General features: G+C 41.5%; 1 protein-coding gene across 1 annotated transcript; it reads right to left on the reverse strand.

Annotated features, from left to right (window-relative positions):
- Positions 1-423: 423 nt before the first annotated feature.
- Positions 424-11,339, reverse strand: LOC308524041 (E3 ubiquitin-protein ligase TRIM22-like; the record flags this gene model as incomplete). The annotated part of the gene is made up of 7 exons (XM_081098195.1): positions 424-1,660; positions 1,911-1,937; positions 2,235-2,335; positions 5,159-5,181; positions 9,280-9,498; positions 10,130-10,225; positions 10,797-11,339. 7 exons carry the CDS (start codon positions 11,337-11,339, stop codon positions 1,065-1,067), a joined length of 1,605 nt encoding a protein of 534 aa, XP_080954321.1. The 3' UTR covers positions 424-1,064.
- Between the last annotated feature and the right edge of the window lie 355 nt (positions 11,340-11,694).

Consider the following 11,694-nt stretch of genomic DNA (forward strand, 5'->3'; position numbering starts at 1 on the left):
CTCTGCCTCGGCCCTTGCCACGGTGGCTTCGTCCAACATGACATCTGGAAGGTTGTACAGCTGTCTGGTCTAATTAGTATATTATGCTTTTATTATTATAGATGTTTCAGCACAAAGACAAGCTCTGAACACCAAAAGGCTATCTGTCCCTAATAAGAGTGGCTATCCCTAAACATGGCTCTCTCTGCTGGACAGATCTTGGAAATTCATACGCTTGTATTTTCTGACCCATTCCCAGTAAAGAGCCTTAAAACAGTCTAGTCTCCATGTAAAAAGTTCTGTAACACAAGACTGGGACTGGAGTAGTCTTGACAGCAGAGTCTGGGAACTTGACAAGTAAGCTTCAGTAGAATCATTTTCCGTTCCTCTGAAGGGCACACATCTGTTGCACAGGACACTGACACAGCTCATACTTTTCAGTGATTATGAGAGCAAATATTTATTAAAATAGTGCAGGACTCTTAAAAATGTGCTTTACATTGAGTAATGTTAGTTTTACACAACAATGTTTAGAATTAGGTGCAGTTTAAAATCCAATTTTTATTTTATGAGAAGAAAAAAATATGTATCCATCATTACACACCTTGTAAGAGAGGATTTAAACTCTGAGCATAAAATTTTCACTCTGAGTACAAATATTACTTTTTTTTGCCCCCTTCCCAACATCCCCCAAAATACTCTCTGGACAACCTGTTGTATGTCGGGCAACAAACAGACATACACTCGAACACTCCTCAGTTGTGGTGGTGATTATGGATTGTCCTAAGGTCATGGTTGGTAACTCTTCAAGTTAGTGATAAAGGAAGATATGGAGAAATGGGAGGGCAGAGATATTATACCAGTTCTTCTCGGTTTTTAAGAGTGATTGCCTGTCTTTTGCTGATAATACAGAAAATGGGTAACTGAGTAAATAAGCTTCTCTTCTAAGCCAAGAATCAACAGACATTCTACAGAAGGGAGACAGCAAGGAAGAGAAGGTCTGAATGGCGCAGTGAGCTCAGGTGCAGGTGATGAGTCCCAGGACAAGGGTCACTACACAGAAGTGAGTGAGGAAAGGAGAATGTTCAGGAGCTCGGTGGGCACAGAGTCATGGGAGCTGGGCAGTTCCAAGGATTGAAATAAGGATAAACGGTCTGGGAAAAGTGACATTTAGAGAACTTGTAGATGAGTGACCCATGGTTTGTGACATTAAAAAATGAGACAGTTCTTGCTTCATAGTCTAGGAAAACCCCAACTCGACAGGGAGGAACAAACATGGAAAGAGTTAAGACCTTGGGGTCAGAGGTAGAAGAGTCTTCAAAGGCATTGTACTCAGATTCATTCTGTAACCCTACAACCCAGTAGCCATTTTCAGGTCTGAATCTGGAGTAAGCATTTAGGTAATTTACATCTGGGTTAAAAACAAACCCAGAGGTTTTTTTTCTATTGAGATTACTTGTTTTGCTGTACACTCCCAGGATCCAGGCAATCTTCTTGGATACATCAACTTCCCAGTAATATTTTCCTGAGGAAAAATTTTGGCTGCCCAAGACATCAAGAGCAGAAAAATCACATGGATATACATTCCAAAACATAAAATAGTTCCCAACTGTCACTTGTCTCCTATCTTCAGAAATGATAATATCCGAAAGAGTGTTGAGTGGATTCAACATCAAGTCCACTGTAGGAAAAAATACAGTCAGGTGAATTAAATATGGCATGTGTCTTGTGACATTGTGAGAAGGAATATGGGAAACTGACTTGGAGAAACATGAGATAAGGGGTCAATGATGAGTAGATCAGTTAAGAACTGTTGTATGTATACCTGTTTGGATGGAACACATGTAACTAAGATCATGGGACCTAAGAGTAAGCACAGCTTCTGAAAAGGGATCAGAACATGGCGATTTGAAGAACCTGCAACTTCTTACCCCAGTAGCTTTGGGCTTCTGCCAGCTCTGAAATGACAAAAGTTTCAATGGTGTTGTTAGAAGCAAAAAAGGCAACTCTCATTCCCATCTTTTCTCTTGAGTCGAAACAAGATAGGGGAAGCCTATGATGCTGTCAACTGGTGAAGGAGGACAGCTGGTCATTCCCACTTAGATGTGTTCACATCTTCAGCACAGGGTACTGGGATCTTCTTGTGAGGCCTACCTCACCACTTTTTATCCTCATATAGAAAAGCAGCCATTACCCCATGTGCTCTGGGACTATAAGAATCCCCCCCCACACATCCGTCCTCTGGCTCTCCTCACCTTTAAACACTTGCAGCATCCAAGGCAGATCTGGAAATCGGAGTGTACTCTTTAGTTTCTTGGAAACAATTTTTGGCTTCTTCAAGGTCCAGACCTCACTCCTAGAGAAGACAAAAATTGATCCCTCTCACTTCTTACCTTGTGTCTCTCCAAGACCACTGTCTCTCTCACCTTTCATTCCATTGATGCCTTATCACTTGAATCCTCTTCAAGAGAAAAGCCTGAGGGAGGTGCAGGTGAGAGTCCTGACACTGCAACCAGAAGGAACGTCTTCGTGTCTACCTTTCTATTTACTCTCTGTGTGACCTTGGGAAGGACTTCTTCTCAGAAAGCTCATGTTCTTCCTTCCCAAATGGAAAAATTAACCCCATACTCTCTACCTCTTAAAATAATACACTATTAGATGTATTGGTGGTACCTTTAAAAGTTGTTTGGTGCCTCTAATAAAAAGTATTTCACATATGGAGGAGTCACTGCCATCTCAGTGGTTCCTACAGGAAGAGGCCAAGGATAATGGTGCCCAGGCAGATGCTTAGTGGAGACGCTCTAGAACCTAGTTTGCAAATCTGAAGTGTTTTCTATGTCTATTATTCCAGTACAGATGCTGAGTATCCTATATAATAAAGAGGTAATATGCAAATTGACCCTCATTCCATAATGCCACCTCAAGATGGCACCGTGTACAACAGGGGAAGGGGAGCAGGGCAAAGCCAGCGGCCACTCTGCACAGCTTCTGCTGGGGTTTCCAAGGCCCTGTGTGCATGCTGCCGGGGCAGGGCCTGGTGGCTGCTGCACATGGCTCAGAGGCGGGGCATCGGGGCGGCACTCCAGGACTTGGGGCCATCCCATGGCACACTGGCCACACGGGGGACCCTGGGACTCGAGGCAGTCCCATGGCGGGGGGGGGGGGAGAGGAGCTAGGGAGGGGTCCCAAATCTTGTGCAATTTCATGGGAAGGGTCACTAGTAACATATAAAGTCACACTCTCTTCTGGGGAATCATTTCAAACATTTGGGAAAGGGGAAGATAATACATCCAAATTACTAATGGTCAGAATTTCAAGTGCTTGATGCTGCCAAGAGGGTAGGCAACTTTAGACAAAGGAAGCCATTTTTCCTAGAAGTTGCTAACACGTGTAAAAAGAAAAGAAATTTATTATTGACACCAGAACTAAAGTCACTATTCCCTGAGATTTGAGTCTTTCATTTATTTATTATTAATTAATTAGTTAATTAATTAATTGCAATCCAAAGAACATCACCTAGAAAGACCTTGTTTCACTATAGAGAAATGGATATGTAAGGAAAATGTCCTTGTAGAAGATTTGGGAGCCTGTGAGGTAAAGAGGAAAAGATCTTCCCTGTGATAAGACAGATACCTGTTAAATATAGAAGGAAGAGATTAAGGTTTGACTAAAATGAGTTAAGTTATGGTATTCTGATACTGTAACCTATTCTTTCTTTCAAATCATTTTTTATTTTTTCAATTACAGTTGACATACAATATTATGTTAGCTTCAGGTATTCATTCTAGTGATTTGACATTATAAAACTTACTAAGTAATCATCCCCCAAAATCTCATACCTACCTGACACCATACAAAGCTATTTCTCCCATCTGAATGTTCTCTGTATCTATGAGTCTGTTTCTGTTCTGCTTGTTTATTTTTATTTTTAGATTTAATTGTTGACAGATATGTTTTTATTGGCATTTTATTGTTCATATTTGTAATTTTTACTTTTCTCTCTTCTTAAAGAATACCCTTCAACATTTCATGTAATACTGTTTTGGTGGTAATGAACTCCTTTAGCTTTTTCTGGTCTAGGAAGCTCTTTACCTGACCTTCAATTCTAAATGAGAGCTTTGCTGGGTAGAGTAATCTTGGTAGTAGCTCTTTGCTTTTCATCATTTTGAATATTTCACGGCACTCCTTCTGGCCTGCAAAGTTTCTGTTGAGAAATCACCTGAAAATCTTGTGGGAGCTCCCTTGTAGGTAACTAATTACTTGTCTCTTGCTGCTTTTGAGATTCTCGCTTTTGCCTGGTTGGCGTGGCTCAGTGGTTGAGCGTCAACATATGAACCAGGAGCTAACAGTTTATTCCTGGTCTGGGCACATGCCCGGGTTGTGGGCTTGATCCCCAGTGTGGGGTGTGCAGGAGGCAGCTGATCAATGATTCTCTTTTACCATTGATGTTCCTATCTCTCTCTTACTCTTCCTTCCTCTCTGAAATCAATAAAAATATATATTTTTAAACAGATTCTTATTTTGTCTTTAACCTTTGACATTTTAAAAATTTAAATATATACTTATTGTTGACAGTATTACAGATATCTTCCATTCCCCTCACCTCTTATCCCTCTCTGGCCAGCCTCTACCCCTCCAAGGCCTTCATTAAACTATTGTCTGTGTCCATGGCCTATGCATATAAGTATATAAGTTCTTTGGTTTATCTCTTCTTGTTCCCACCACCACCACCCTGAGATATGTCCATCTGTTTCTAGCCTCCATGCCTTGGGTCTTATTCTGTTGGTCAATTCATTTTGGTCATTAGATTCCACAAATAAGGGAGTTCATGTGATATTCCTCTTTCTCTTATTGGCTTATTTCACTTAACATAATAGTCTCCAGGTGGCATTTTAATTATAATGTGTCTTGGTGTAGGCCTCTTTGGATTCTTCTTCTTTGGGACTCTTATTTCTAATGCTTCTATTATCCCAAAATCTGTGACCTCCCACCACCCAAATTCCATACCATTACAAAGTTTCACCTGTTATCAACAATTTGAAATACTGTAATACCCAAGTTTACCACATCTGTGATTTTTTAAAATTATAATTGATTCAAAATTACTCTTATAGCTATAATTTTGTCATCATACAAAAAAGAAAAAAAAGGGACCATGCTTGGTCTCACACACACATACCTTTTAAAGGTGTTAATCATATCCTGGAGAAAAGAGAGAAAACATAAGTCAACAGTAAGGTTTCCAGATTTAGAAAATTAAAATGGCTAGTTAAAATGTAATTTTGAATAAATCATAAATATGTTTCAGTATAAGCATGGCTTCTGAAATATTTAAGATACTCTTACACTAAAAAATAATGTGTTATTTATCTGAAATTCAAATTTAGCTACACATCCCTTATTAAGTCTTCCTACCTTTCAAAGTTTTGCTCACCTTCCTCTTCACATCCCTAGCACCCCTTGATCTGGTGTAAATAAATAGATGGTCAGAATATAGGTGGGGGACAAACTGTAGAGATAAGACCCAGACCAGCCATCTTAGCGGACTCATGTAAGGATAGTGAAAATATGCTTCCAGGACCTAAAGACAGTATATATTTAAAAGGAAGAGAGGAGCCTACTATTTCTTTATACACATTCATGAGAAGACCCCCTTAATTTATTATAATTTTATATATTCCAGTGACAAAGGAAAATTTATTTTTTAGACATAATTCCAAGCTCTGGGGAATCAAAGATGATTAATCAATAATTACATTCCTCAGGACATATATTTTGCTTTTGCTGTAGGAACAAGCAAACTAGTACTTCAAGCAAATGTTTTTCCCTGTCTTCTTCTACTCATTCTATACATTCTACACACTACCCTAAGGGAATCTCATCAATGTGTAAGTATGATGTAAGTCACAGAAACCAGCAGTAGAGAAAGTCTAAAATGAAATTGACTGTTTCCCAGCCATTTACATTCCATTGTCCAGAATAGTATCAATATCTATTTCATCACTTTCTTTCATTAAAAAGTGTATCTTAGCCTGGCTGTACTTCAGTGGCTGAGCATCGGCCCATTAACCAAGAGATCAGGGTACATGCCTGAGGTGCAGGCTCAATCCCAGGAGAGGGCATGCAGGAGGGAGCTGGTCAATGATTCTCTCTCATCATTGATGTTTCTATCTCTCTCTCCCTCTCCCTTTCTCTGAAATCAGTAAAAACATATCTTTTAAAAAATGTTTTGAAACTGCATCTTACTCTGAATTCCAATATTGTATTAAACCAGTTCAGTCCCTATGCTAAGCTTCTTTTAGCCATTTACTCTTTCCCATCATAACATTATTTGCTTTATTTATTTGAACAAAAATACACCAATATATTTGGTTTCCCCCTCTTTAGTCTAAACCCTTTTATACCAACAAAGCCTTGGCTACCAGTTGGCTGTACCTGCTCAAAAAGTTTTACACTCTGTATTAGGTTTTTGTTGTTATTGTATCTGACAAAAAAACAGCCAGAACTGCCTTAAATTTAAAAGAAAAAGGAAAAACTCAGGCAACAGGCAGAACTTTTGTATTAGCTAGATTTCTAGAAAAAAATCTTGTCACTAGGGTCTGTTCTTTCTCAAAATTCTATTTTCTACCTGCTATTTGGACTTTCTTTTCATTCTCTATATGGCATCAACTTGAACATCCTTGTTTAAGTGATAATCCCAAACATATCACCTAGCAGAAAAGATAATTTCTCTTTCTAGGCATAACAATACAATTCTAAGGCATACAGATCACTGCCCTGAATGGGTCAGGTGCATATCTTAAAATAATTACTGCATTTTTGGAATAGATATGCTATTTTAGGAATTAAATATGCTGATTTACCTAGAATTGAGAGACATATATATCCCTCACATATATTGATTTTCTCAACCCTAATCAACTACATGGACAGATGGTAGAGATGGGTTCCTCAAAAAGTAATTCAAGAGATGGTTACAAAAAAAAAAAAGTAATTGAATGATATTGGATAGACAAACAACTGTCTCATACAGAAACTGTCTATTTCTTAGCAGACTGCCATCTTCTTACTCTACAAAAATCCCAGCATGTTTTTAATAAAAATTAGCAAGATATAAAAAAAGTTTCATAGAAAATTCTATGGACCTAGGAGAGCGTTTCTGGCCCAGGTAGTTGCAATGGGGTCTGCTCTGTACTCTGTAGCTGGATGATCAGCATCTCTGGCCTCTACCCACTAGATGGCAGTACAATTCTCCGATCCCTGGGACACCCATTTCTTAAAATGGTCTCCTTAGAGAACAACTGATTTACTAGTACAATAGAATTGTTTTGAATTGAATAGAATTGTTTCACTTTTTTTCAAACAATTTTGAAGGGGAAGAAATGTTCTATGAAACCACAATAATGGGAAACTTAGAGTATGAGTGCAAAAATATAAAGATTCATGTGAAAGAGTGATCATCTAGAAATATAATATAGCAAATTGGATTTTGACAAAGGTGCCAAAATAATTCAGTGGAGGAGGGGAGAGTTTTTTCAATAAATGTCAAACTCCATCTATACATGGTTTAACAACTCAATATATTTATACAATTCTTTGAATTGTATACTTACAATGAGTAGATTTTTTATATAATTTACACCTCAAAAACATGGTTTTAAAAAAGAAGTAATGATCCAGCAAATAGAAATTAATTCCTTCAGTATTTGAAATGAAGTTAAGAAATTCTTGTTCAGCTATCAAAAAAAAATGCAAGAGGTCAAACAGAGAAATGAAATATCCTGAATTTCCAATATGTTCCATAGCTTAAGATCACAGTCATGAAGTTAATTCCATGAAAAAAAAAAATAACACTCATACTAGGTTCAATTCATTTATTGAGTCTCTATATGTTTCCCCCTAATCCTTTCCTAGGCAGCACATGTGCACGTGCACACACACACACACAGAAGCACACATACATATTCATACATGCTCATCCTTCACACAGGTGTCATTACATTTCCACCTCTTAACAAAACAATAACAAAATCAAACATAAAGAGAGATATGAATTGTTTGATTAAGCTTAATGAAAAAAATGCCTTACAAATGCTAGATCACAGATAATAGAAGCCTATAAAAATCTTCTTTCAAAAGATTTCATAGCCTTTTATAAAATAACTAGAGGCCCGGTGCACACAAAAAATCGTGCACTCGGGGGGGGGGGGTTCCTCAGCCCGGCCTATGCCCTCTCGCAGTCTGGGACCCCTCGGAGGATGTCCACCTTCTGGCTTAGGCCCGCTCCCTGGGGGATCAGGCCCAAGCTAGCAGTCAGACATCCCTCTGCCAGCCCGGCAGCCCTCGGGGGATGCCCACTTGCCAGCGGGGAGCAGGCCTAAGCTGCAGTCTGACATCCTTAGCGCTGCTGAAGAGGCAGCCTGGCTTGTGGCGATGGAGGAAGCCAAGCTTCCTGCTGGCCCTGAGCCAGCTGCGGCCTCTGCTCATGGCAACAAAGTTTCAATTATAGAAGACAAATAAATCCCAGATACCTGCTTCCAGCCAGCCTCCACTGGGAGCTTGGGTGGTTGGGGCCGTGGCCAGCCTGCAAACAGCCATCAGCCCCTCACCCAGGATGGCCACACCCTCATGGGGTGAGGGTCCCTGCTGGGGGGCTTAGTCAGCCTGAAAACTGCCATCAGCCACTCACCCAGACTGGCCAGGCACCCCAGCAGGACCCCCCCCATCCTGAAGAGGGTGTGGCCAGCCTGAAAACGACCCTCAGCCCCTCACCCAGGCTTGCCAGGTACTCCTATATAATAAAAGGGTAATATGAAAATTGACCCTAACAGCAGAACGACTGGGAATGACTGGTCACTATGACACACACTGACCACCAGAGGCAGTTGCTCAATGCAGGAGCTGCCCACAGGGGGAGCTCTGCTCAGCCACAAGCCAGGCTGGCGGCTGCCAGTACAGCAGTGGTGGTGGGAGCCTCTCCCACATCCTTAGCAGCCTGCTCCCCACTGGCAAGTGGACATTCCCCAAGGGCTGCTGGGCTGCCAGAGGGATGTCTGACTGCCAGTTTAGGCCCAACCCCCAGGGAATGGGCCTAAGGCAGCAGGTGGACATCCTCCGAGGGGTCCCAGACTGCAAGAGGGCACAGCCGGGCTGAAGAACACCCCTGAGTGCACAAATTTTAGTGCACCAGGTCTCTAGTCTTTTAATAAGGAAGAAAATGCAGATACGAAGAGGGGAAGGAAGCTTAATTTCTGTGATTTCCCCAAATCTCATATATAGGTGCTCCGGCCCAAGTCCTACCTGTACCATGTCTATAGATGATTCACACATATGATGTTGGAGATACGAGATGAACTCTCTCATGTACTGCCTCTGCTGGACCACCTGGTCTTTAGCCACTGCAAAGTTATCCAGCACATGCACTTCGTCTTCCCGCAACTTTTGCAGCTCCATTTGCTCCTCCCTGTCCAGGATGTCTCTCATTTCATCAAACCCTTTCCGAATCCTCTCTCTCTCAATCTGCATGTGATTCGTTAGGGAAGAGAAGAGGAAGAAACAGTCAGTCTGTCCAGCTGAGGGCCTGGGCCTTGGGATCCAAGACAAAATCTATATTCCTCGGGCACTTAGGAGATAAAAGAAAATGGGCCATTCCTGGGAAAAGCATTTTCCCAACTCTTTTCCCTTGAGCTGCTTCCAAAGTAATTCATTCAAGTTTACTTTCTCAAGGCTCACCAGGAAACACAATGTGCTTCCTGAATGAGACTTGGATTGCAGGCACCTGTCTTGGATAATCATACCACACTGCATATGAAACTCCTCTACTCATATCTCCAAAACAGGGAATACTGAGCCTTCCTTAACGTTTCTTCTGGAAGTATCAGAACCTCAAACTTGATGACTGAAATGGGACACAGATGCATGAATCACTTTTACATTGGTCTTCTCTATGTCTTTGCCTCTGCTTTCACTTGGGAGTGTCTGCTCTGTAGCTCCCAACTCTTAATAGGAATGGAACTGAATGAGGACTGAGAAAAAGTCTTCTCGACTTATTAATTCTGAGGTAACAAGGAGGAAGGGGCATCCTTGTGATTGGACAAGGTGCTGCTCCGTTTGCTGTTTTAGAGCTGCCTCGAGAATAATCTCTTTTTACCTCCCAGGTAGCTCTCTCTTCATTGATGACAGCTTCCAACTCCTCAACTTCCTGCTGCTCCTGTGTTAGCCTGTCCAGAGCTGCCTCTAGCTTCTCCTGTGAGAAAGGAACCACCAAAGTCAAGCAATGAGCTTTCTCAGCACCTGGATAGAGGATAAATGGAGAAGAAATCAGGCTCATCTCAGAAGAGACTAGAATTTCAGAACTGAAGCTAGCAATTAGAACTGAGAATGCAGACAGAAATCTGAGGAAGTATGTGTGTCCTTTATCCCAGGGTGATGCAAGTTTCCATCTCTGTGTCAAGAGTAGCTTGGATTTCTCTTTTCCTAGAGAAAGAGCTGGTCCTGCAGCAAGCAAAGTCCTTTCTCCTCAAGAACACTCTTCCCAGATCTAACCAATCATGTTCCTAAAAGTTCCGTCTGTTCATGGGGCATCAGAACTTATCTTGAGAAATTCTCACTCATACAACTTCTCTTTGAAGAAAATATTACTGAAGAAAATGAATGAATGCACAGCAATGTCCCTCAGGCTTCAGAAGCTGAGCTAAGGATATCAAACAGAATGCAGCACTCAGTTCTATGATGACAAGGGAAAAAAACAGGATTAAGCAGTAAAGATTTCACTCCAGGTAACATTCTGCCCAACGTTTCCACACTCTGGGGCCTACCTGACATTCCTTGACCACCTCCTCCATGAGGGATATTTGGTGACCTGGGTGCTCCTGGACACAGAGGCTGCAAATGGCCTTCCCATCCTCCTTACAGAAGAGATGGCAATTTTCCCCATGTTGCTCACAGAGACCATGTTGTTCACAGAGACCATGTTGTTCACAGAGACCATGTTGCTCATAGAGACCATGTTGCTCACAGAGACCATGTTGCTCATAGAGACCATGTTGCTCACAGAGACCATGTTGCTCACAGAGATCACTCCTCTGCTGCTGGTGTGACCACATGTTGACTTCTCTGATTTTCTTCACTATGTTGTCCAACTCCTTATTAGGCATGAGGTGCCAAGGGTCGTATGCGCTCTGGCACACAGGACAGCGACATTGCCCTCCAAAGAAGCTCTCTGACTCAGCTGCAGCGATGCAGAGTTGGCAGAAGTTGTGGCCACAGTGCAGGCTCATGGGTTCTGTCAGGAGCTGCTGGCAGATGCCGCAGATCACCTCCTCGTTTATGCTCCCTTGTGATGAAAAATCCATTGCCATGCTCTCCTGCTTCTTCCTGTCCTGACTCCAGAGGCTCTTCTTGCTCACAGACTCCTGCAAGGCTGGGAATATTGAAGGGGGCAGGATAAGAAAGGCAGGAAGAGAAAGGATACTGATTGGGCAGACATTTAGAACAGGACAAAACATTAATATCCAGTAAAGAAAGGAAAAGAGAAAGAGAGAAGTAGAGTAGTCAGTAACAGAATGAAAAGGTCCCTTTGTAATGATTTCAAACACTTTACTCTTAGTGTATGTCACATGACAAATTTTACTCCAAGGCAGTGATTTCTGTTTTCTCTTTTTCTACTGGATAGAGGACAAATTGAGGCCTTTTTTACCAAAAGCTTTGTGTCAC

The sequence above is a fragment of the Myotis nattereri genome (genome assembly GCF_964212035.1).
Source record: "Myotis nattereri genome assembly, chromosome: 9".
NCBI lineage: Eukaryota > Metazoa > Chordata > Mammalia > Chiroptera > Vespertilionidae > Myotis > Myotis nattereri.